At 55.6% G+C, this 27,058-nt stretch overlaps 1 protein-coding gene across 1 annotated transcript; it reads right to left on the reverse strand.

The window, feature by feature from the left end:
• RTN4R (reticulon 4 receptor) lies at window positions 1-26,643 on the reverse strand. Its single transcript, XM_084800628.1, has 2 exons — window positions 25,935-26,643; window positions 1-1,677 (listed from the first exon to the last, which is right to left on the reverse strand). The coding sequence occupies exons 1-2, from the start codon at window positions 25,954-25,956 to the stop codon at window positions 278-280; spliced, it is 1,422 nt and encodes a 473-aa protein (XP_084656754.1). The 5' UTR covers window positions 25,957-26,643; the 3' UTR covers window positions 1-277.
• Between the last annotated feature and the right edge of the window lie 415 nt (window positions 26,644-27,058).

Consider the following 27,058-nt stretch of genomic DNA (forward strand, 5'->3'; position numbering starts at 1 on the left):
TTAAGAAAAGAACTCTTTATTCCACGTCATCCGGTATTTTACACAAGTAAAATAAAATTCATATCTCTATATACCGCGATCCGGGTGGGAGGCGGCGTTCTGGAACAAACGCCGCCCCCGGAACCCTGTAAACATGATGGGGTGGAGATGGGGGTGGGCTGGTAGGGAGGCATCTGTCAGGGAGGGCCTGGCCTGGCCCACAGAGCCTGTCCCTGGCTCTGGCTGGCGGCATGGAAGGAGACCCCATATGTACACACATCTGGTGGCCGGTGGCTGGTCAGCAGGGCCCGAGCACTGTCCAAAGTACCAGTGCAAGGCCCAGAGGAGCAAGGCTGCACGCCAGAGTAGGCAGGGCACCTGAGCCCTCTGCGTCACCAGCTGCACTGCTTCCACTTCCTGCCTGGCCCAGGCGGCAGTGGCTACGGGTGCGATTCTTTCGGGAACAACCTGGCCTCCTGCGGGGACCAGTGGTCGGCAGTCCTGGTGGCTCGGAACCCCCAGGCCGCAGAGCAGTCAGTGGGGGCTCTGCAGAGCTGGGCAAAGTTCCAAATGGAGAGTCATTGATGTGCCGTGGGCCTGAGCCATTGGCTGGTGGAGTGTCACCAGGAGGCACACGTCCCTTGAGGGCATTTCCAGCAGAAGCTGGCCTCCCAGGTTCCAGCACCGAGGCTTTGTCTGCAGCGTCCGGCTGGCAGCACTTGGGGAGGTTCAGCAGCTCCTCATCAGTGAGCTGGCTGGTCTGGATTGGACGGAAGGGCCCCGAAACCACAGCACAGCCCTCCAGGTCGCTGGTAGCCAGGCGCTTAAGATCACGGCCTGCCAGGCGAGGGGGCAGGCTGCAGGGCACCTCTGATGAGGAACCTCGGAACTTCTGCAGCCAGGCCCAGAGTGGGCGTGCCCGGCAGTCACACACCCAGGGGTTGTCATTGAGTCGCAGGTACTGCAGAGACCTCAGGGGCACTAGGACCTCTGCAGGCAGCATGGAGAGATTGTTGGCAAACAGATAGAGGGTCATGAGGCGGCCAAGGTCCCGGAAGGCATGTGGATGCACGCGAGCCACATGGTTCTGGTGTAAGAGGAGGCGGTCAAGACTGTGCAGGCCACGGAAAGCGTGCTCGGGCACGCTGGGGATACGGTTGCCATGCAAAAAGAGGTGCGTGAGGTTACCCAGGTCACGGAAGGTGTTGTCAGGGAGCGCCTGTAGATTGTTGTCTTGTAGGTACAGGTACTGCAGAGCTGCTAGTCCCCGGAATAGGCCAGGACCCAGCTCCTGCAGGCCGCATCGGTCTAGGTGCAGTGTGTGCAGGTGGCCCAGGCCACGGAACGTGGTGGGGTCCACGACACGAAGCTGTGCATTGTCGCTGAGGTCTAGCTGCTCCAGGAGGGTCAGACCAGTGAAGGCAGTGGCATCAATCCGAGCCAACGCATTAGAATGCAGCCACAGGATAGTGAGGTTTCGGCACGAGTGGAAGCTGGCAGCTGCCACATGAGAGATTCGGTTGCCGTGCAGGAAGATTCGCTGGCTGGAGGGTGGGATGCCAGCGGGTACAGCCTGCAGGCCCTGCTGGGGGCAGCTGGTTGTCACCTTGGGCTCGTTGTAGCACACACAAGCACCGGGGCACGGTGTTGCTACCCGCCAGGCCTGCAGCCATAACACCCATGCCAGCAGCCGGCTTCCTGTGGGCAGAGGAACAGGTGATCAGACAGGAGCCCTGAGAGGTGGGAGCTGATGCTGGGCGTTCAGGGGGCTGGGGAGAGTGCAAAGGCTGCCAGCCCTAGGAATGGGGGCGGCGGGCCTCCGCCTTCCATATCATATAGACAATACCGGGCTGTCCTTGGAGACGGCATATTCCACACTGGTGACCCTGTCTGGACCCGGCACACACACACAATGCCACCCTACCGCACACCTGTTGGCGTGACTGTTGCACTGCTGATTACCGCACAAGGGTAGCTTAGCTGGTCACCAACAACACACATCTGAAGGCGTCTGGCATAGCTGCATGGACCACGCACAGAGCTCCTGGGACCTGGCTGCTGTTTGCCTCTGTTGGTCTTAACTTCATCCTTGGCTTGCCCAGATCAGCCCACCGGGCTGCAGGTTAAGATGGAAGGGGAGGGGACGTCCAGATCTTGGGGAAACCCTGTAGGGGCAGCCTGAGACACATCCCGAGGCCTGCCATGTCCCTTAGCCCAGGCTGCATGAGCCATGTCCTGCCTGGGCCCCTACAGCTCTCAATAACCTCTGGCACCTGGGATTCTAGGGAACCCCCTCATGCCAAAATGGGGGATATGTTTGAATGGAGGCTTTGCAGCCCCTGGAGGGCCTTCTTTGCCTGAGGCCGGGGGTGTGAGGAAGGTGGGGAGGGAGGGAATAGGCTCCTACCCCAGGAGCCTCCCCCAGGCCCCCCAGGCCAGGCTGCTCCTCCTCCACACAGCCTCCCTTTTAAGCACTTCCTGCCTTGGCTGTGAACACCTTCTGCAGCCTCCTCCCCGGCCTCATTCTCTGCTTCATCCCTTCCCAGCCTTCCTGCCCATCCCTGTTGCTACACCACCCCCCTTAGTGACCCCAAGACATTACGCCCTAGCCTAGGTCTCTGGGCCAAATAGACCTGGGTGTGGCCAAGGACCTGTACAAGCCACAGCAGACTGCGGCTAGGCTGGAGTGTCACATCCCTAGGAAAAAGCTTCTTGTCCTGTCGTCACTAGAGCCCCATCCCTTTTCAGTGCCGAAGGCTCTTTCAGGAGAGAGTCTATTAAAATGTGAATCCCCCTGGGAGGGTTATGGCTTATCAGCTAACACCTCCATTGACAGCTAACACCTGTGTTGGCAGCTAGCTAAGAGCAGGAGTCTGCAGACAGGAGGCCGAGGCTGGCTAACTGCTTAGAGTTGCAGCGAGAGGGAGGAGGAGGAGGAGGAAGAGGCAGACCCGGAACCAGCTTGCCCTACCAAGCCTTGGCCTTGGCCTCTGAGGCGTCTACTTGTCACTGAGCCCCTTACCACAAACGATCCTCTTCCTCGTGTGCAGACTGTTGCTCTACGTCCACAGCCCCACAGGCCAGGCAAGCCTAATAGCCCAGGCACGCTTTCAGGCTCTGGGAGTGCCTCTTCTTATACTCAGTGGTTTTCTGGGCCTGGGGTCATTTGTTGACAATCACGGTGGAAAGCCAGGCCCAGGAGCCTGCAATCTATGAATGTCTCTTTGTGGGCTGGCCATGCGGGGGTGGGGGTGTTGCACTGAGACTCTGTCTAAGCAGATTGCTCCCTCCCCCTCTTTTTTCCGAGACAGGGTTTCTCTGTGTAGCCTTGGCTGTCCTAGACTCACTTTGTAGACCAGGCTGACCTTGAACTCACAGCAATCCGCCTTCCTCTGCCTCTGCCTCCCGAGTGCTAAGATTAAAGGCGTGCACCACCACGCCCGGCTTCATACTCTCTTCTTACATGTCCTTCCTGGGACAGTGTGGCCCTGTCAGCACACCATGATGCTTTGTTCTGCTGTCACTACAGAAGGCCATACCCTGTGCACAGCCTTTCCTGGCCCTGACCTCAGAACCCAAGGCTGGGCAAGTGGGGGCAATTTTCATGCCATAGGTGACAGGTGGGCCGCATTATCAGCCCTGTCACACACAGACTGCCTGTCCCCTACAATGCCACGTGGCCAACTGGACCTCCTCACAACCACTGAAGGCACCACTTCCCTCTCAGTGCTCCCCACCACATCAGTGGGAGACTGAGATAGGGTGTACCCCAGTTCTGAGGTTGCTCAAGGGCCACTGAGCTGGAGTCAGTGGGGGGTCCGGGGCTGAGCCACAACAGGAAGGCAGGCAAATGGAGGAGTGGCTGTGTGGTGCTCAGCCTTGCCAGGCAGAAGGGAAAAGGCACAGCTGTGTTTCTGTTGGAAATCAACTTCTGAGAGGTGGCCGGCCGTTCTCACCTACCCTGTCAGCAGAGGGGCTGGGGTAGGCTCTTCTGCTGTAGCCACAGTAATTGGCTCCAGCCTGGCCCCCCTTGGGGCCTGCCCGCTGGTCTCCATAGCAACCCCTGCGCTGAGCAAGCATGAGGGGGCATCTTTTTTTATGAGATAATCAAACTCAACTTTGCAGCATTGCTTGTGTTCACAGCAGGGCTTTGGGGAAATACCCAGCACCTGACCAGGCATTGTGAGGATGTCCCCTGACCCCACCCCAGGGCTGCCCTAGTCAGTCTCTCTCTCTCTCTCTCTCTCTCTCTCTCTCTCTTTCCCACCTTGCAGGCCTTCCTGTCTCATCCCTGTGCTTTCTGCAGTGTCCTGAGCCACAAGGCTTATGGACCCCTCCACACTCGGCTTCGGTTTCACTCCCAAACCTACCCACAGATTCCCATGAGAGCGGCCTTCCTTCTGCGCAGCAGCCTAGCCCTCTTGGCTCCATGGAGCCTCCACCAGACACTCTCAACCAGTCTCATTCAAGTCCCAGTCCTCAGAAAGCACCTGGCATGCACACGTGGGCAGAAAGTGGTCCTGGGAGGGCCATCTCTCTTTCAGGACCTGTGACCACTGAGCCGGCCTTATAAGCCATCCATAAAGTGGTATTTCCCTGTGGGTCTCCTCCAGTGCTTTTCCATGGGAGAACTCACTGGATGTTGGAACTAGGTCATGGCCAGTGGGTTCTGGCTAGCTCAGGTCATCTAGGGAGCCATAGGGACATGAGGGCGCTAGTGGGAAGTGCTGGCTTCCTAGTGCACATGGTGCTGAGGTACCCCAGAGAAGACAATAGCTGGATACAGACCCCTTCTCCACCTGGGGGCCACCAGATCAGGCAGAATACAACCACCAGGCTACATGCACTCATCTGGCACCAATGGCTCTTTTGAGTTAAGAGCTCATATTCACATTCATTGAGGGGGGGGAAGAGGGAGATGGGAGAGACAAAGAAAAAAAAAAAAGAGTAGGGAAACCGAGATGATGAAGAAGAAAGAGGAGTGGGGAGGAACTCGAAGGCAGAAAGAGAGCCCTGGCAGAGGGAAGGAAGCCAAGGAAAAGGGGTGGGGGGGGGGGAGCAGGGAGAAAGGAGAGGACCCAGAGAGGGTGGGAAGCTTCTGGGGCCTTGCCCAGCAGCCATTTGAGCCAGCAGGCAGGCACTGCTGAGGTCAGCAGCTCACCTCAGCAGCCCAGTGAGCTGCTGAGCAGAGAGTGCCTTCTTTAGCATCTTCCCAGCCCACTGCGGTCCTGCACACACTCCACCCGCCACCCTTGCCTGGCCTGGCATCCCATAGGATGCCCTCTTGTCCTCACCTGACGAGGCCAAGAGACAGTGCTGGCTCACAGCTTCACAGACCCAGGGCACTGACTTTCACCCCGCTACTGGCTGGGTGCCGGTGCCCTTGGGTCTGAAGTGTCTCTCAAAGTACAAATACCTACCCCATGGACTTGGGAGGGAGCCTAGCCAGGTGTACTACTTGAGGTGTAAAAGCCTCAAGTCAGTGCTACAGAGGAATTCACTCCCTTACCATCACCAGCAGTCTGTTTTCAGATCGGAAACCTGAGGCAGTGAGGAGTGAAACACTGCTCCCATACTAAGGTAGTTTGAAAAGGAGGGGAGGTAGGGGACAGGGTACATGCTACCTGGAAGGCTGTCAAGGAGAGTCTAGCCAGCTCGTGAAGGACAACTGCTATGTGGCCAGGGCAGCCACTGGGTGCTAGACTGCTGGTCTGTTGCACAGGCACTGGGGCATGGGGATCTCCCATGCTGTCTGGGGCTGGGAAGGTATATCTCCACAGATAAACTGCGCTAGGGTCCGAAGGCTGTAGAAGGGGCTGAGGCAGTTCAGAAGAGACCACAGTTACAAGGCAGAACAGCTCAGCATACAAGACCAGAAATAGCTCTGGGAGAGGGTGGAGGGACCGATGTCATCCTCACACTGCAGAGAGTCAAGGCATCCTTCTCTGGGCCCATTCCCCACTCCTGCCAGCCCATCACTTCTGAGTCATGGCCCCCATCAGTACCCTCATAGTCACTCATTTCACACACACACACACACACACACACACACACACACACACGCACACGCACATGCACACACGCATGCGCACATGCACACAAACACACACGCATGCATACACACACACAAACACACACGCAATGCACACACATGCATGCACACATCACACACACACGGCCCACCTTTCATCCATCATTGGGCCCACAGACACGTGCAGTGACACCTTGTGTTCACCCTGTGCTTCCTGGGCCCTCCCAAGAGCACAGTGATGGGTACAGGAAGGTGGCGGCAGCTTCCACAGAGGACAGCCCACCCTGTATCTCATGAAGGTGTGGCCACCGGCCTCTGCCACCTTGCCCTAGTCCCTTGAGGCCTTGTTCCTCATTGATCATGACTATAGAACAAAACTGGCAGGCCAGGTCGATAATGGGCAAGGTCACTTACAGTGGTAGGCAGATACCAGATCCATGAGAATGTGCCTCAAGGCCAGCCCTAAGCAGTGGGGAAACTGAGGCCTTGGATGTGCTCTGGCTACTTCATGCATTGCCATAAGAGCAGAGAGGTTGGAAACGGCTTTTGACTGTATCAGGTCATCCTCTTGTCCCCAGAGAAGTCACAGAAACCTACCTGCCTCCTCCTGCCAAGTGCTGCAATTAAAGGCACACCTGGCTCTTTCATGGTACTTTTGTGACAGAGGGACGCAAAGCTGCCTAAGCTGGCCTTTAACTTGTGATGCTCCTATCTCAGCCTCCCAAGTAGCTGGGATTATAGGTGTGTGCTACCAGTCTCTCCTAGGAATTCATTTTTTTTTTTTTTTGTCCCAGACCTAAAGGGCTCCAGAGCCTCTCCTGGTCCAGCAACACCCTTCACTCGCCTCCATGACCTCGCCCTGTGAACCCTGCTTGTAGGCTGATGGTACCAAGTGTCAGGAGTTCTGCCTGGCTGAAGCCCATCCAACCCAGAGATCAGTGTCCTCTTCCTGACAAGAATCTGGTAACCAACAAACACCCGCTGCCTAATTACGCGCCTCTCACCCCGAGGCCTCTGCGGTCCTGCCGCTAATTCCATCCATCTTCCAGGGCAGGTTTCAGTCCCCAGGGACACTAATGATGAACCAACCAGTGACTGGCACGTCCCTACCATAGGCATCCTCTGAAGGAAACCTCCTTAGGCCATAGTCCAAGCCCCAGGGCTGCCACACAAATGCCTCTACTGCCTCTTGCCCATCCTGATGCTGTCTGTCCTGGATGGAGTGCTCGGCCTGGCTGGGTCTACAGTGCTGGATTCTGCCTTCTGTGCCTCGTATCTACTCCTGGGACAAGTATCCCAGACAGAGGCCTAGATCACTCATCCTGTGCCTGAATCTGCTGCTGATTTGTGAGGCTGTGAAAATCAACACATGGGGTAAGTATAGGACCGGGGTGTGTGTGATGCTTGTATGTACTTGGCCTCAACTAGAGATAAGAACATATACTAGGGACAAGCAATAGGGGGTGGGGAAGGCAGACACAGGAATGTGTTGTTAGTACAAGCAGTATGCAACACAAGACGAAGGTTTAATAGAACCCAGTACCCCATGGACTCACAAGCAGAAATGGGTTGACACATGGAGGCTATGCAGACCTTGGGACCTAGCAGAGGGTCTGCCGTCCTGACGTGGCAAGAAGCAGGTGACACCTCCTACGTGTTCTTGAATTTGAAAACACGATCAACCAAGCAGGCACATATGTGCATATACATATACGTATGTACAGATGCATGTACACATACATATACATATCAGTACAGGTCTTGAGGCCATCATTAGCTTGCACCTCCTGGCATCCACCCTCTTGGACTCACTGACTGTGGGTCACTCTTCAGGACAAAAGCAGGCAGACAGGACCCCCCACTAGAGATGGTCAGTTAATGAAGCATCAACACTCCTCCTAAGCTGGGCTGCCCCAGCCTCTAGAGACCTCTGTCACAGAGCCAGTGGCAGGACAGGCAGGGAGTGCCATCGGAAATAAGGGATCCGAGAGAGAATACAATCGTCTTCAGCAAGATGTGCCCGTTGGAATCACCCTCTGGGGCCGGAGCACCGAGTCCATGGATCTGGAGGAAAGGCTGAGGGGCCCTGGATGACCTGGCCCACGAGCTGGCTGTTACATTAGCAGTGAGTTGGGGGGTTTTTTTGGCATGCAGCCACATCTATGTGTTCACCCCACGATCCATGGCTGCTTTCGGCACAGTGACAGTAGCACAACACATGGTGTGGCCCACCATCTCACAGAAAGTCTGCCGACCTGCTTTGTGACTCAATGCCTGCTATGTGCAGTGTGGGTCTCTGCCACACTCACAAGGACCCAGGCAAGGCCATTAAACCTCCTCCTGACTAAGGAAAAGGAAGCCAAGGGTCAGGGGAGACCATTCATTGCTCCTGCCAAGCCCACGTGGCTGGGTGGGCTGAGCACAGTGGTCCCTCACCTTAGTGCAGGGTTAGCATAGAGGAACTGTGAGCAAGATCAGCATTTGGGGGGGGGGGGTTGGAGGTAGAGTGAGAAAAGGAAGTAATAAATACCGAAACCCCGTTCAGGTTACAGACAATCTAGTATCCTGCTTCGAAACACTGTTCCTGTTTCGAAACACTGCCAGGAGGCGTGTAACTGAACACACATAATAGAGTACAATTTGGAAATCAAACAGGGAAGGTGAGGCAGGAGGATCAGAGGATCAAGGCCAGCCTGAGCAAGACCTTGTCTCAAGAACCCAAAACAAGCTGGGTGTAGTAGGAACCACCTTAGCCTTTCACTTGGGAGGCAGAGGCGTGAAGATCAGGAGTTCAAGGCCAGCTCCAGCTACGTAAGTGCAAGGCCAGCCTGTCTTAAGAACAAACAGGGCCAGGACAGGTGGCTAAGCAGTTCTGAGCACCTGTCGTCCTTGAGGAGGGGCCACTTTGGTTCCCAGCACTCACGTAGCAGTCCCAATTCTTGTAAAATCTAGTTTACTGGCATTTCCTCCCCTCTTCTGATCTCTGAGGGCACGAGACATGCGTGTGGCTCACACATATACGCGTAGGCAAAACACTCATACACTTAACAAAAAAAAAGAAAGAAAGAAAAAAGAAAAAAAGAAAACTTTTTTAAAAAGAAAAAACAAGCCAAAAGACCACAACTGCTTTTTAAGAAAGATGAACAGCCGTCCCCAGGGGTCAGGAGGAAGCTGTAGGGGTCAGTCCCCATTTGGGAGGGAAGGATAATGACTCTAAAGAGGAAACAAACCCAGAGGAGGTGGGCTTGGGGTTGGGAGGGGCGCGGCTCAGGTGGAGGGTCCACTGGGATGTTGGCCCTGCTATGCCAATATTACCACCTCCGGGATTGTGCAGGGCTCGCATGACCCTTTGCTGTAACCTCCTTTAGAAGCTCCGGCCGGGTCCAATGGAGCTGGCTCTCTGACCACTAACATCAGTCCTTGGACTGGGTAAGAATGAAAGCATGGTCCATGGTCAGCCCTGACAAACTTCCCAAGATGTGAAGAGTCTAGCCTTGGCTAACAGACACTCACAGTTTAAAAAAAAAAAGGATTTATTACGGGACAGCATGCTTGGCCCAGGAAAGGTGAAGGCAGGAAGGTCTGGGCCACTTCTGATGACACATGCAGACCCATGACCAGGATCACAGACTGAGAGTGAGCTGCACATAGCATCCCCATCATCATCATCACTGTCATCACCAGCGCTATCGTCACCATCACCACCACTCGGTCACCGGCATCTTAGTTACCGTTGTGAGCATCACCACCGTGGTAATCACTGTCGTTACTGTGCCGAGATCATCACTGTCATTACCGCACCATTGTTATCATGGTCACGGTGTTAGTCAGCTTTCTGTCACTGTGACAAACTCTGAGTCAGCACTTTAGGGAGGTTCATTTCAGCTCACAGCTTTGGGGTTTTGGGCCCATGGCAAGGCAGAACATGGCAGGAGTGCCCAGTAAAGAAAGGTGCTCATTTCATGGCATCCAGAAAACAAAGAGAAAGAAAGGGAAGGCGATGTGGCCTTGTGTGCCTTCAAGGGCGCACATACTCAATAACTTAACTTCCTTCTGCAAGGTCCAGCCTTCTATAGATTTGCCACGCCCCAACATTACCCTGGATGGGGCTACATCTCCAGTACAAGAACCTCTGGGGGATAGTCAGCATCTAAGCGGTCACCACCACCACCACCACCACCACCACCACTACCACCACCACCTTTACCATCCACCATCATAAGCACTATACCAACTACAAGCAAAGCACCTGGATAGAAAACAGCCCGAGGCAATTGAGGCAAGCTTGCAGCACACGAGGAGAGCAGCCAACTCCACTCAAAGGCAGGGAGTCACAGGCCACTGAGCAGTGCGCTTGGCCCAAGGAGGTTCTAGTCCAGCATCAGAGGCGAAGCCATTCAGCGCAATCTTTGATGAGCAGCTGTTTCCTAGAGAGGCGCTGTCATCCATCGCCACCATCACTCCAGCCTTCCAGGAGGCTCAGTAACAGGGAAGGACAGAGGAAGGAGGAAGGGAAGAAGGGAGCATTCCTGGGCAGCTCGCTCCTGGGAGTTTCATGAGCTTCCTGCGGTACAACACCCATGTGGTGGCTTGAATAAGAACGGCCCCTATAGACTTACATATTGGAATGCTCAGTCATCGGGGCACGGCACGGTTTGAAATGATTGGAAGGACTAGGGGGTGTGGCCTTTTTGGAAGAAGTATGTTACCTGGGGTTGGGCTTTGAGGCTTCAAAAGCCCGAGACAGGCTCAGTCACTTACTCTCTGCTTGGGGATCAGCATGTAGCTCTCGGCTACTCTCCGGCACTGTGCCTGGCTGCTGCCATGCTCCCTGCCATGATGGTGATGATGGACTAAGCCCCTGAAGCTGAAAGCAAGTACCCAATTAAATGCTTTCTCTTACACAAGTTGCCTCAGTCACGGTATTTCTTCACAGCAATAGAACGGTGACCAATACACTGCACTGCACAGTGAATAGGTGACCATCACTCCTAACCCTGAGGCAAAACCCAAGAGGGTATCAGTGAGGCCAGTGGACAAGGCACACCACTTGGGTCCCAGCATCCCTGCAACTGTACCCAAGCCCCCAAGGACCACAGAGCAGGAAGGCCTCCTTGATCCGCTCCCTACACACTTCACTCTTGGCTCAAGCCTTCTTCCTTGGGCTGGTTGAGGATTGAGGATCAAATGCAGGTTCCACTCATTTTTTGAGTAACTGGAGAAGAGGCCATTCCCCCTGAGCCTGTCACCACACCAGCAATGTGAGGACCATGCTGAGCCAGCACCACCTTCCCAAGACCCTTCAGCTCCACTGAAGTGTCCCTAGCCAGGGCTGAGCTGGAGCTAGTGTCCTGCCTCCCCAGAAGTTAGCCTATGGCTTGATACCCAAGACTGATATAGCCGGCCTGTGTGTCTGACCTTGGCTGCCGTGATTCGGATGAGGAGTTGGAGAAGGTGAGGCACGGATCAACACAGAGGAGCCAAGGACTGTTTGCTGTAACAGTCACAAAGCCACTCTGGCTTGGCCTCACTGTTGTCCCTGCTCTGTGCAGAGAGTGCTGTGCCTGTACTGAAGGGCAGCTGGCAGCTAGGCTGTGTCTAAAACACACTTGGAGCTGTGTCCTGCCTTCTCTAATCATCTTAGCAGGCTTGCTGTCCTGCAGTGGGGAGGCCTGCACAGCCTGCTGCACCTTTATCACCAGGCACCACTGTTCTCCCCGCTCCACCCAACCATCGTCACCCGGTAGACTCAGTGAGCTACATACAGACACATGTTTGCTCCCAGCCCCCACCCCCAGGATGACAGTGACCAAGGAGCATGCCCCATGGACAGTAGGGAGTGGAGAAACAAGCAGACAGGGTCTCTACTCTTGACATATGGGGAGGCCCAGGGCAGCTCCTACTTGATGGCTCAGAAGCTGCCAGCTGACACGTCCCATCTCAGCAGAACCCTGAACCTGCTTCCCCTGAAAGGATGAGCACCAACCATCACACGTGTGAAAAAGGCACCGGGCCAGACAGCAAAGGAATTGGAGAGGTGGCAGATGGAGGGTCAGGAATTAAGGGGAACTTCTAATTAGCCCACCCAGGGATAGAAATGGATTTAAAACAAGAACAGGGTGCTATGACCAAGGAGTCACCAGTGAGCAAAAAGGAGTGTCTAGAAATTAAAAATAGAATCGCTAAAATTAAAAGAATCAATAGAAGGGTTGGAAAACAAGGTCAAGGAAATCTTCCAGAAAGAAAAACAAAAAGAAAAACTGAATGAGATTCGGTGGGCAAATATAGGTCAAATGTGTTTTAGGGCAATTCTATGAAGAGAAAACAGAAAATGGAGGATTAAAAAAAATTATCTAAGAAGTAATAGCAGAAAATTTCCGAGAGCCAAGGACCTTCACTGGGCATTCGTAGCAAACTTCAGGCTCCTGGGGGCCAAGAGATTCTAGGAGGAAAAGCTGGCTGTAAGCAACGCAAGGCAGCATGAAGGCTGGCTAGAGTACCCTGCGTGCCAGGTAACGACAATGCTGCAAGGTTCAGAAGAAATGCTTTTAAAACACAGAATTCGGGTCCCAGCCAGCCCACCCTGAACACATGGGAGAGCTCGGGTGGCCCTCCATTGTACCTTCCTTCCAGGTGCTTCAGCCAAAACCAACACCTATACTCATGGAAGTTGTGTGCATCCGATGAAAGGGGAAAGTCACGGGATACGGGTGAAGGCCTAGGATGGGACCCTAGGGGAAAGAGCTTGCCCTCCTACGAGATGGGACAAGAAGAGAGACAAATAACACCCATGGTCCACTGCAACCCGAGGAAAAATGAAGGCCGTGTGAAAGAGAGGAGGATGTGCATCCTGAGTTGTCAAACAAATGTGGGTTAGAAAGCAGAAGAAAACAGAGCGCTGGCATCGGGAGCAGGGACATGCTGTCACTGGTGCAGGCCCCTGCTCAGCCAAGGGTGGCCCAGCATGCACCTGGGTCTCTGACCCATTCTGCCTTCTTCGTTATGAGACTTCTGCTATCTAGACACTTGAAGGGATGCTGCGAGGTCCAGCCCTGCAGTCACCCTCCCTCGGCCAACTCAGGTACCCTCCACGTGCACTCGGCTCTGGCTCTATCGCCCTGGCCAACCCGTACCCAGACACTTCACACACATGCTGTCACAGTGCTACCTCCCTGTTCAGGCTTCAGTCTCCATCTCAGGGTGTCATGGGGTGGGGGGGGTGTGTTGGGGGACAGTTGAAAGTCAGCAAGGGCCATCTCGTATTGGAGGCAGGGCTGCAACCCCTCGGCCTCAGTTTCTCTATGTCTCAGAGCCCAGGCCTGCAACAAAGCCCACAACCCATAGGCAGGGGCAATGTGAATAAGTAATTGCTCTTTTATTAACGAGTGATAAATTATTCCTATATGATTGTGTGTGATAACGCTTGCTTATTTGAAATCAATTTGGAATGGAAATTGTTGGCGGCTTCTCACCTGCGCGGGTGGAAGCCAGGCATCGCTGCCTCATACAGAAAAGGAGGTCACTGTATTTTGGCTACATCCTGATGCTGCTGCATTTAGGGTGCTATGGAAGGCACGGGGTGGGGGTGGGGAAGGGTGGTGGCCATGGGGATGCGAAGCCAGGGAGACCTGGTACCTCTAACCTCCCTTCTGGGCAGCACCTCTGTCCAGAGTGCAAGATGGGTCAGCTCAGCCACCCGGTGTGGCTCTCCCACTGTCCCTACCTGCAGCTCTGGTAAAGTGCTTGCTGTGCCAGTGTGAGGGCCTGAGTCAGGACGCCCAGCACCCACAGAATAGCCAGGCACGGCAGTGTGAACCTGGCACTCCAGCACCAGGAAGGTGGGGACAGGAGGATTCCCTGGAGCTCACTGGTTAGACAGTCTAGACAAATTAGCAGGCTCCAGGTTTGCTGAGAGCCCCTTTCTCAAAATTAAGCTGAAGAGTTCCCACTACCAGTCAAGGACCTAGGCTCCTTTTCAGCTGAGGAAAGAGCCAGGTCAGGGGAGTCCTCTGCTTAACAAGCCCGAGGCCCTCCTGAGGGCCTCTTCAGTGACCACAGCATGGCTAGCCATGTCAGGGGCCCCTCCCAGATCTGGCTGCATCCATCTCCCCGTGTGATTCCTGGGGACCTTGGAACCCTGACTTTCACTCCCACGGGTCACACTCAGTCTCTAGTTTGGACACCCCTCAGGCCACTGGTGGCTGTCACTATCAAGCTCCAAAAAGCACTTGCCTTTTTCCTGGCCATTGTCTTAGTGACTCCACAAAACATGGCCCCATTCTGTCCCCTCCCTGGAGCCCAGGGCAATAGAGTCCCTAGAGAGCCAAGGCTTTCTGTTCTGATACACGGAAGCCCAGTAACCAGGTCCTCTGTCAACACCTGTTCTTGGGAATCCATATTTAAAACCCTGAGTCCAACGGGCCAGACAGATCCTCCCTCCAACCAGGCCCCAAGCCTCAACTGTTTGGGGCAGCTGCAGCCGGTCATGACTTGGCCAGTGGGTATCAGAGGCTTAGGCCCAGGTCTGGCTGCACTCACCTCTCCCACGTGAGCCTTGAGGATTTGGAAGGCAACAGTGAGGCTGGGTCACCCTTTACTCTAGCTATACCGGCCAGTTCAGTCATCACTGATGCTCCGGGAGTCTGTGGGCTTCTTATCTGTGAGGCAGGAGATGCCCCCAGGGTGGTACACCTGTGAGACATACCCCAGAGTCCCTCAGTGCCAGGGTTCCGGTTGGATCCACAGGCCACAAGTGACTTAGAAGAACAATGCCTAGTGACAAGGAGCTCTGTGTATCCCTGTTACATGCAACTACATGCTCACTATAGGCAAGCGGCAGCCTCTGTGTGCCTGTAGAGATGGCATTCCCTAAGGATGCCCAGGGCTGAAGAGGCACTGATCTTTTCCTGCGGAGGGAGGTGGAGGGTGCGGGGGCTGTGGTCGTGCACACAAGTTCTGTGAGTGGTCCTCAAGAACGGCTTCACGAGGCTGGAGAGATGGTTCAGAGGTTAAGAGCACTGGCTACAGGCCGGGCATAGTGGTGCACACCTTTAATCCCAGCACTCAGGAGGCAGTTCAAGGCCAGCCTGGTCTACAAAGCAAGTCCGGGACAGCCAAGGCTACACAGAGAAACCCTATCTTAAAAAAAAAAAAAAAAGCATTGGCTGTTCTTCCAAAGATCCTGAATTCAATTCCCACCAACCACATGGTGGCTCACAACCATCTACAATGAGGTCTGTCACCCTCTTCTGGCATGCAGGCCCACATACAGGCAGAATACTGTATGAATAATAAATAAATCTTTTTTTTAAAGAGTGGCTTCACTTCTGTTATGGATGGATGTTTATACTGTCCCTTCCCCCATCACTACTTTTTGTTTTTGAGACAGTGTCTTATACTGTCTGACAGGTACATAGAATTTACTATGTAACCCAGGCAAACTCACTGGGATCCCCTGCCTCAGCCTTCCAAGTAGTGGGAGTACAGAGTGAGCTACTATGCTCAGCTTTCCCCCAAAACATATGCCCAGAGTGCCAATCCCCAGTGCGATTTTATTTCTTTATCATTTATTCATTTATTTGCTCATTCATTCATTTATTTTGAGAGCACCAGAGCCTAGCCTCTCTAGGGACCCTCTTGCCCTGGGCTCTGGGGAGGGCACAGATGAGGCCATGTTTTGTGGAGTCACTAAGACTGTGACCAGAAAAAAGGTAAGTACTTTTTGAGGCCTGATAGTGACAGCCACGAGTGGCCTGGGTGGTGCTTGACCTGGGCAGTGGGTGTGACCTGTGTAAGGTGAAAGCCTAGAGCAACCTGGAACTCTGTTGTATTTTCCTTTGTGAAATGTTTACGCGTATGGGGCATACGGGTGTTGTGCCTGTGTACCACATGGGTGCAATGCCCATAGAGGCCAGAAGGGGGCATTAGATTCCCCCTGGAGCCAGAGTTACAAACGTTATAAGACACCAGGTGGGTGCTGGGTGCTGGTAACGAAACATGGGGCCTCTGGAAGGGCAGGCTGTGCCCTTGGCTGCTGAGCCAGGCCTCTAGTCCCAATCTGGAACCACAGATCTTTTTCCTTGTCCCCCAAATGTTGGGGCTTTATGAGTGTAACCAGTATACTCTACCCATGATATGAAGGAGGTTAGTGGGAGGTGGGCAGGGTTGGATAAGGACTTAGGGTGAGACTTTGAGATGGGTTAGTGGCCTAGAAGAAACCCAAGAGAGGCCATTTCCTACAGCAAGAAAACCATCTGCCAGTCAGGAACAAGTAGCTCACTAGACTCCAACTGTGCTGGCACTCTGATCTTGGAGCCTCTAGAACTGAGAGAAAATTAATTTCTGCTATTTGCGATGCCCAGTTCACGGCACTTCGTTACGGCCGTATGAGCTAGTACAACCTCCTTCTCAAAACGCTGGAGATTTTTTTTTTCAGGTTTTCAGATGTGAGGATGACCCAGTGAGATCCAAACATGGTTTCTGTTTGGTCTCGTGTTGATGCCAGAACAGGCAGAGGGGGAAATAAGCAAACAGCCCTGTACCCTGAGATCCCTGCACACCACAGTCAGTCTTGTAGGGCAAATCCGGAGACTATCAGGGCTTGGGAGCCCTGGATCCACTTGGAGTGGGGAGCTAACATGGGGTCCCTAACCTAGGAGTTTATTCTTTCATCTGGAAATGGAGGTCAGGAAACCTCATGGGATGCACACTTGGCTCACACCAGCAGGTGCACTGTGGCTGTGCAAGAAATGTCCAGCCCCCCCTTCCCCCAGCTCAGAGCTGCCAGCAGCACATAGCCTCTCCTGGAAAAGATGCCCTGCCCCCCTGTGGAGGAGAAAGCCGAGTGCTGCCCTTCCCTCACCTCCACAGGCCTTTGTTCAAGCAGCCCCAGGTCTCAAGGTGCCTTCTCTTCCCTGAGCTCTGCCCATCACCTTAAGGAGCTGGGTCCTTCTCACTCCTTCATCACCCCTGCCTTACTCCTCCCCACCTTCACACATGAGGGAACCTCTGTGGAGCCCTTCTGGGGTCAACACCCACAAGCTGTGTCCACGGGGGCACTAGAGTCCAGAGCATGATTGGGGCCAGAGCAGGTGCGTCCACTACCTGGCCAGAAAGGAAGTCCTGGGCTGAGAGCCTCTCCCAAGCACATTAGCAAACCCTGTGCTCCCCAGGGCTGTTGTCACAGCTGATAAAGAGGCTCCTATGACCTGAGGGCCTGGGGATCCCTGGGAATTCACCTCCTGAGTCTTTGGTGCTATCTTGGGAGTGGGGAGTTGCTGTGTGTGACTGAGGTCCTAAGGGAGGGGTGGGACTGGAGTAGGGAGGGCTCTGAGGAGGTCTAGCGTCCACCACCCGCCCACCTCACGCCACCCGGTAGCCAGGCCGTGGCTCTGGCAGCAGGTGAGGAATGAAGTGCATCAGGGCCACCATCTGTCTCGGCTGTGATGGGCTCTCTACTGACATCCAGGAGGTATGTAGATGGAATATCTTTATGGGAAGAGTTTTTCTTTCGCCAATTTTCCAACAGGAAGCCAGACACTTGTCACACCTGTCCTCGCGTCAGCCTCTGCCTGACATAAATTGGGGCCGAGGCAGGGAGATGAAAGACAGCCTGGACACGGCCCAGTGTGCAGGGACCACGTGTCAGGCCGCAGAACACACAGAGCCACGAGGGCGCCCTGCCGGGGCCGTGTGCAGCGAGTTCCTCCCCCTTGCCTAAAGGCCAGCCTGCCCTGGCACCCCTGCCTCCCACGGAGCAGGAGGACATCTTCTCTGACACCACAGAAACCAGGGCCCCCTCCCCTTGGCCAAAGCTCCACTTCCACCAGGGAGGGAAGAACCTCACACAGAGGGCAGGCCTCAGGGTTCATATCCCCCCCCCCTTTCTCTCTCTCTCTCTCTCTCTCTAGATAGATAGATAGATAGATAGATAGATAGATAGATAGATAGATAGATATCATCTCCTTGGAACCTGGGTTGGGGGAAAAAGATGTTACAAAGACTGAAAGTCTCCACTGGCCAGGCTGGCCTGTAACTGGTGATGCCAGGCCGACTTTGCTGAGAGATGAGGGATAGGCCAGTGCCACCTAAGTGCCACCTAAGGCCTTCCTGTAATGGGAGCCCACCCAGAGCCCAATCTCCTCACAGTGTGGCCAGCTCCATGTCCATCAGCCTTGCCAAGGCCAGGGCTAGGGTCCTCCAGAGGACCAGGCACACCCAGGGCCATGCAGGTAGGCAAGGGACGCTCTCGGTGGGGAACACCAACAGTCCTGCTACTTCCTCAGACAATGCTGAGGTTTGTGTCTACAGCCCTCAAGGAGACCTGAGAGGCCAGCCCTGCCAGGCTCCCATGCCGCCATCATGGGGGTGGGGTCATCTGCCTGCTCTGTAGTCTCTGAAGATGGGGGCAGTAGACACTTCTCAACTATGGCAGAGAAAGAGTGAGAACCTATTGGGCAAATGACAGAGCGCCATGAGAGGGAGACCCTGGTCATGGCGCTGTGGAGGCAGAAGTGGCACACTCTAGGCGACCTTGGGCTGGCCTGCTGCCCTCTCTGGACTGCTATTCTGGAGGCTGGCCAGGCTCGGGACAGCAGCTGCCCTGTCTTTCTATGGAATTCGGTTTCCAGCCACAGTTTTGGGGTCCACTGCCTGGGTTTCCTCCAAGGACCAAGAAGGAACACAAAGCAGCCCTTCTCATGGCCCTACAAGCTGAATAGAGGGACAAAAGGGTCCAAGTTTCCGAGGCCAGGTTCTTGCCCAGGGGGTCAAAGGTATGGAGATATCCCAGCCCTGATGGAGATCCTAGTTTCTTTTCTGAATTCCCCCAGCTGCTGGGCCTGCCCAGAGCCGGTGTACCCCACCCTCACCCCACCATGCCCTCTCTCCCATGCCTCCCCTCAAGACAACTGCCAAGGACTGTCTTGGCAGAATGGCTGCTGGGGGTCGGGGGCAACTCCAGACTTGGGCTCCTCCTGCACCCTCAGAGCTCTGCAGGGAACTTCTGGTTAGGGAGCTCTCACACACCTATTCCCGTTTTCTGTCCCGGAATGGGGGAAGGGTAAGTGGGACTGAGTAAGAGTCAGAGAAAGCACAGGAATTGGGGGCTCTGTCTCCCACCAAGGGCTCCAATGCCATTCCAGCCTCAGTTTCCACAGCCGGTTCCCTCTGTCTATGCTATGAGAGTGCTGCAGGCAGCTGGGAGGAGTCCCATCATCCGGATGACCAGGGACTGGCCAGCACGGCCAAATCAAACTCCCTGTGGCCAGCTGGCTTCCACCAGCATGTCCACCTTCACGCTATCCACACGCCAACAGGGAAGCTCAAGAGCCAACATCCGCCTTTGTGTTCTGGAACTCTCCCCTGCAGCCATCCTGGCCAACTAGGCTGCCCTGACAGTCCTCAGGGCCACCAGGTTGGGTGTTTCCCAACAGATACAGCAGGAAGCAGGTGGCTGGGGAGAATGCTTCTCTTTGCTGATGCGCAGTAGCCTCTTGGACTCCCTCTGCGGCTATCTGCTGGTGTGGATGCCCACTGCCCATGCTCCCTAAATGCCAGGGAGGGGCTGCTCGGAAGATGGGCAGATGGGGAGGTACTGAAGCCCAGGTGACAAGAGATTCCTCCATGAAGGGTGGAAGGGAAGGTCCCTACATGGGCTCTTCTAGCTCACTTGGAGAGCAAATGAGCAAGGCTTTAGGTGTCGCCAGAGGAGACTTCAGGCAGCCTCAGAAGCTACAAGGAGGATGACACCACAGGCCTGGGGTGGAATGGAGAGCATTAAGGCCGATGGCCGAGGGAGGGGGTGGCTCTGAGAATGGTCCGAAGTGAGTAAGGGTCAGGATGGACTTTTCTTCGAGGTTGAGAAGGGCGGGGGGCAGAGATGATGGGTGCAGAGGGTGTGATACCATCTGGCTGAGTCTGGGGAACCTGGGATGCTTGGTGGAACGCAGCTAGAAGACTGTGGCGTCAGCTGGGAGGCAGAGTGGCCTCACTGGTACCTGGCCACCCTGCATCACCTGGGAGATGCTCACGCTGGAGACCCTAAGCGGCAGCCTAGCTGGCTCAGGGGGGTGCAGGCTGAGTGGCCTTGGGAACTAAAGAGCTCTAAGGGCCACACTAGCCTAGCACTTGGCAAGAAGGTAGCTATTGTTCACTAACTACTGCCAGGCCAGGTTGCGCTGCACACGGCATGGGGTGGGGGTGGGGCACATGAGGGTGGGGCCTGTGGATTCTCAGAAGGCTGAGGCGTCCTCCTCCTCCTCCTCCTCCTCCTCTTCTTCTTCTTTTCCGCTCCCCATCCGTGTTTCCTGTGTGCCTACAGTGTATGGGGCCTGCTCCTGGCCCAGCTGCCAAGTAATGCCACAAGCCAGCCCCCAAGTTACCATACACGGCTCCCCATCATCTCTCCCAGAAAATAGCACCCCAAATATTGAGGAAGACTCTGTTTTCCTGGTCCTCAGGGCCCTAAGCTGGAAGTACCAACTCAAGTAAGCAACCACAGATTACGGATGACACCTCCAGTGACCAGCAAATGGTGGTGAGGCCCAAGGTCACACAGCAAGCCAGCGCTGCATGATCTGATCCTACGGCTGCCTGGACTCGGGGGAGGGGGAACTTCTGGCAGCTTCCCAAGCTGGCCCCATCTGGGCCCTGGCGGGAGGGTGAAGAAAGCCAACATCTTAACAAGGTCACAAAAGCTGGGACAAATTGAGAACAGTGTGGTGGACTGCAGGCCGGGCAGGGACAATCTGAGAGGGCTCCCAGGAGGCAGCGAGCACTCTCGAGCCTCACTCTGGTTTGAGACCCTGGGCCCTCTAACGTGTTCAGCCCCATCCCCTACCTCAGTGGGCCCCTCACCCAGCTTCAGCCTTTGCCTGACATTTCCCGTGACATTTGCTGCAAAGAAATAGAGTCATAAATCCAAAGGTTAAATTTGCACATTGCCTTACAAAGCCAGGAGAAACCTGTCCCTCCATCTACCAGGTGCCCCATGGGTGTAGCCTGGTGTGGGATGGCCTGCCCACCCCCTGACCCCTCCACCCCTGCAAGGAACCCCATCACTATTTCCCAAAATGGCTTCTTGGGTACACCAGGCACTGGGGTTTCCTGCACAGTTTGGAGATGCCTGGCCCTGTGAAACCAAGGCCCTGAGGTGCCCTGTGGGAAAGTGCTGGGTCAGCAGCTCAACCCAGAGCTGCTCAAATATGATCATAAAGCCTTTGTTTGAAATCCAACAACATCTGTGCAGTGGTGGTGCACAGCTTAGCACCAGTACTCAGGAGGCAGAGGCGGGCAGATCTCTGAGTTCAAGGCCAGCCTGGTCTACTCAGAAGAACTTCATCTCAACACACCCCACCCCCTAAAGGAAAAAAGAAGAAAGAAACCCAACAATATTCTGTCGAGTTCCAGTTCCCAGGAGGGCCAAAGAGCAGCCCTGGACAAGCTGCTGACAGTGAAGCTGTGTCATCTCCTGACACTTCTACATGCCACCTCTGCCAACCTCCACGAGCTAGGGTGCCGAATGGGCCTTACCTCCTGCCAGGCCCACCCGGCTTAACACAGGGAGGCTGGCTTCTGCCTGGCTCAGCATCTCCCCAAGGACACTTGGGAAGCTGTGCCAACAGCCCCCTGCTTCTTGACTCCACTTCCTGGGCCTCGCTGCCCTGGGGGGAAGACTGTGGGTGCTGCCATGGGCACACCTCAGTCACCTTAGCCTCTAACCTTCCACAGCAGACAAGGTACCCAGGAGCTGTGGGAACAGGGCTGAAAAGCTGGCCCTCCTTACAGCTGGAATCCCGGTCCACTTACCACATCACTCACCTGATGTGTATCAAAAGACTCAGATGCTTGGGGGTCGGGCGGGGCAGGATTAGACCCTAGCTGGAAGTTGGCACAACTCCTGGCCCTGATGCCCTTCACCGAGGACTTGCGAGGATGTATACGGGAGCTGCATGGCTGAAGGCGACGCAGAAGGCCAAGGCAGACTCACACAGTACGTTTTGGTGCCTTCTCAGGAAGGGATTCCACACTCACCAGTTAGGCATGATTCACAAGAATAGTTCCCGATGTGCAAAGTGTTTAAAATACAGTGACAAAAGAAGAAACTGCAGTCCCAAACACCGGGTGTGACGGGACCCAGCCAGGCCCACGCACTCGGGGAGGGGGACAGGCGGGGAGGCGGGGGGCACGTCCCTCTACACCCACTGCTAGGCTCCCATGGCTGGCTATGTGGTCACCTGTCCTTTAAGACATTTAACCCTGGAGTCAATGAGGTGAGTGATCAGGGTAGGATCTGCAGGCCGCAAGTGAGCGGGTGCACGGTAGAGGGTAGTGAGGAAATGCACCATCTGGGATTTGGCCACGTGGATGGCACAGGTGACCTTGGCTGGGTGTAGCCAGGCCACAGGGCAGGCATACTGAAGGGTGCAGAGGGTGCCAGGCTCTAAAAAGACATGCAAAACAGCCACCCCCAGCTCTTACCGATTTGAGGGTCCAGGCCCTGGCCCTGCCTGGGGTTGGAAGTCAGGACTCACAGAATGGGGGCAGGGCAGCCTTGAACTCCACCGACCAGGCACAGCCCAGTGCCAGGAGCATTGATAACTCTTACACACACACACACATAGACACACACACACACACACACACACACACACACACACACACACACACACCCTCCTCCTGACCCCTTTCCTGAATGCACAGCCTGAGGTTCCTGGGAGACTTTCTGGGCCCTAGATCCAGGTCCGGAACTGCAGCCGGGCTCCCTCTGCCTCCTCTCCCAGATGGAGCCCTTCTCTCCAAGGGAGGGCACTGTGCCAGGAGGCTGGCAAGCAAAGGGTGCTAGAAGCCAGGCCTGGATGGCAAGAGCGAAGTGTGGTTCCACAAACCCTGCCCCTCACACACAACTTACCGATTGCAACAAACAAAGGCAACAAAGCTGGGCTTCTTCACAGCCCAGGAGTCAGCCCTCAGCCCTCTAAGATAACAGGCTATTGAGCACCTTCGTGGCAGGGGGGGCCCTAGGCCAGCTTTGAGGGGTTCTCCTCCTCTGGCTAGATGGCCCCCACTATCATGTCCCTTACTCTGTAATCACAGAAGGTTGGTCCCACCTGAAGGAAGCAGGCTCTGCAGGGCCACCAGGGCAGAGCACAGGCTCACCACCACCGCCCTCAATACCCTAACATATCTTCCAGGAGGAGGGGGGGGCTAAATTGGAAGGAGTCCCAGGAAAACCCCAGCTGACTAGGAGTTGAAAAAACATATTTGGGGAATTTTAAAGAAGAAATGCTGGAGGAGGGGCCAAAACTCCTGGGGAAGCAAGGTTTGGTGGCTTACACAGGTAATTCCAGGACTCAGGAAGCAGACGCATGCATGACTCCAAGCTTAGGGCCAGTTTGGGCTCTGTGGTCACACCTGCCTCAAAACAAAACAATAAAAACTCCTCAGGAGCTGGGCATGGTGGCACAAGCCATTAATCCCAGCATTCGGGCCTGATCTCAGTCTCTGAGATCAAGGGCGTCTGTCCTACACAGAGAGGTCCAGGCCAGCCACGGCCACAGCAAGACCCTGTCTCAGTCCAGGACAGAGCCCATGGTCAGGAGGAACTGACCAACACAAAATGGATTCTTTTTTATTCTTTCTTTCTTTCTTTCTTTTTGTTTGGTTCAGGCATTTTTCATCTTAACTGATTTTCCTTCTTTCTTTAGTTTGTCTATTTTTATTTTCATTTTTTGGTTTTTGTTGTTGTTGTTGTTTTTCTTGGTTTTGTTTTATTTTGTTTAAAAAAGAGAGATCATGAGGTTGGTTGTTACTGAGGGGGATATGGGAGGAGCTGGGGGAAGAGAAAAGAATATAATCAAAACATATTGTGTGAAAAAAATTAAAACAAACAGAGCCATCTCCTTGGGAAATTTGGGCTGGCCCCACTCTGCATCATCTTAGAAACGCCGCCAACAACCTCAGATCACAGATGAGGAAGCTGGGAGAGGCTCTTTAATAAAATACAGCATCGGCTAGGTGAGCTCCCCTCAGCCAGGTGGGACCTGCGGCAGAGCACACCTGGCTGAGGTCCTGCTATGGAAGCACACTTTCCTCCCCTGGGCTGGGGTAAGACAAGATCCGGTGCAGCTTTAGAGACAGGAAGACAGGCCTGAGGCTTAAGGAAGGGTACCCTGCACACACCTGAGCCAGGTGAACACCACAGAGCAGCTCGCCAGAAGGTCACCGGGATGGAACGATAGTGAACACGCTAAAGGCAGGGCCTCGTGGAGGCCATGCTGGGCTGGATGCCCTAGTTGGTGAAACTGCAGAGGCAGCCAAGTGTGCCCAGGGTCAGACCCCTTTATCACCTCTAGCTGGGAAATGCATGTCCCTGCCCAGGTAGATTCCAGCCCACCATAGGCCACCACCACCCCAGCCCTGACTGCTAGGAGAGCGGCTGGAAGCTGTGCCCCTCACAACTCAGGCTGGAGACACTGAACAAAACCCCTAAACACATTCCCAAGGCGTTTGGTCCTGATTTTTGGCAAGGTATAGCCACAGCCTTCCTCGGTACCCAGGGGCACCCACACCGGCAGGCAAAGTGAAACAAGAAGAAGCGCTTTCAGCCACTCGTGGTCATGCACGCAATCACATATGTGCAAATACATACCATGTAACACACACGTACTTGCACACAGAGACCCAAGCACAGTGGAGACTCCAGAACTTGTCCCTCTGTCTGTGGGTCTAGTAGCCCAGAGCCTCCCCGACTCAAAACCCAAGCGAGTGGGGTCCTGCTAAGGGGCCCCAACATGTGCCAAGTATGAAGATTCCAGCAATGCATGTGTGATCATAGGTGTGTAGGCAGGAGTGAGGAGAGAGCTATGCATCCTTATAGTCTGTGTGTGCACCCATAGTGTTTATTCATGTGCACACTAGGGCAGATTTCCTATGAGTGCGCACTGGAAGTGTGCAAGACTGTATGTAGCCCACGTAGACACGTGCAGAAAAACGTGTGTGCAGCCTGCGGCACCATGGACATCAGCAGGGTAGATTGGGTGGGCACCTGGGGAAGGCAATGTGTTCACTTTGGATTCTCCAGGTAAGATGTGCCCAACCTATATGTAGCCCATCCTCCCTTGCCCCTACTGCGGGGACTTCACACCCAGATGGGAGGAGGGAATCCCACAGGGCTGCCAGGGAGGGGGTGTTTCGAGCACCAACGCCCCTCAATGGAGCCTCTCACTCTCAGGAGCCCTCCCGATCTCGAAGGAGAAGGCATTGCGCTCGCTCGCCCTCTCTCTCTCTCTCTCTCTCTCTCTCTCTCTCTCTCTCTCTCTCTCTCTCTCTCTCTCTCTCTCTCGTGTGTGTGTGTGTGTGTGTGTGTGTGTGTTTGTATTGTGTGTCCTCTTGGCTACCTGACCGAGGGATAGCGCTGGGATTGCCCTGTCCCCCCACGCCCTCTGCTGCCCCGACAACCCCCCGCCCCATTCATCCTATTCCGTTTGACCCCAAAGAAACAGCTTTTTCTGGGCAGGGTCCGCTGGGCAGACGAGATACCCCATCTCTGCCTAGTGGCCACGTTTCAGCAAACCCCGCTCATTAACCCATTCGCCGCCTGTGAGCTCGCAGGTGGGACCCCGCCCTTCCTGCCCTCAGTCTCCACCCGGCCCCGGTCTAACAACTGGAACCTCGGACCCGCCATCCCTGGCCCCGCCGTCGCTGTCAACTTTCCCGCAAAGCCGCAACTTTTGCGGCTGCCGCGGGCTCCGCCCTCCCGGGGCCCAGTAGCTGGCGGCCAGCGCGCGGCGTGGCACTGCGGTGGCCCTCGGGAGCGACCGGCGACCTGTCCCCGGCTCCGGCAGCGCGGGCCGTGCCCTGCGCGCCCCCCCCCCCCCCGCGCCGTTCCGCTGCAGCCGCGCTCGGGAGTGGCGCGGACACTCACCTCCGGAGGACGCCCTCTTCATCTTCGGGGTCGAGCGGGGCGCGTCGGGCACTGGAAGCGGCTTTGGGGCGGGCGCCCGTCTGCGCGCGGCCGGGTCCGCATCCAGGCGCCGCCGCTCCGGCCCGGTCCCGGCCCGGCCACGGGACGAGGCTCGGGCGCTCCGCTCTACCGGGCCGGGCTGGGCTCGCGGGCTGCAGGCGCGTAGGGCGAGGGCGGCGGCGCGGACTGGCGGGGCGCTCTCAGCGCGGGGCCGGGAGCGGATGAATGTTTTATGGGATCATGTGGTTTGACGCGCGGAATCCGCCCGGTCTCCCCGCCGGCCCGGGCGGGGCGGAGCCTGGGCGGGGCCTGGCGCCGGGCGGGGCGCTCACCTGGGCGCGCGGCGCGGGCGCGGACCGGTGGGTACGGGATGCAGGACTAGCCGGCGGGCGACGGGAGAGGAAGCGAGGGTGCAGGGCACGCGGTCCAGGTGGCAAGAGGCGCTCAGCCACCCGGTGCACGGGCCACGCGCGGTCCCAGACAAAGGCGGCGCATTCCTGAAGAGGCGGCGGCCCCTGCAGGCGGCCGCAGGCACCGCGTCCCGGAACCGGCCGTGGGCGCGGGCTCGAGGGCGTGGCAGCACAGCTTGGCTGCCTCCCGAAGGGAGTCCTGGGCGTCGGAGGGGCGCAGCACGCCTTTTGCGTGGTCCTCCTGCTTGCGCTTTAAAGCCCTTCGCTTGAGACTGTCCTCGGCGACTCGGTAAGACAATTGAGAGTCAAAGCTTAATAGTTAAAGTAGTGCTCCCCTCCCCAGTTTTGTAGCCCTCTCTACCTCCCTGTCCCAGGGAGAATGAATACTCAGACCTTGTCTGCCCCTGCCTTTGCACAAACCTCTGTTCCCTCTTGACATGGAGATTACAGAGTCCGAAGACTCCTCTACACCCACCCTCCACCAAGCCAGACCAATATAAGGCCAACAATACTAATGGCACCCTACACACACACACACACACACACACACACACACACACACACACACACACACACACACACACACCCTACTCCTGCTTGGGTGCTCTACCTGGAGTCCTTAAGTGCATTGGGGCGGGCGGGGCATGGGGGGGCTTGAGCTGCCTGCCAGACCAT

The sequence above is a fragment of the Acomys minous genome (assembly GCF_964271855.1).
Source record: "Acomys minous genome assembly, chromosome: 11".
In the NCBI taxonomy this organism is placed as follows: domain Eukaryota; kingdom Metazoa; phylum Chordata; class Mammalia; order Rodentia; family Muridae; genus Acomys; species Acomys minous.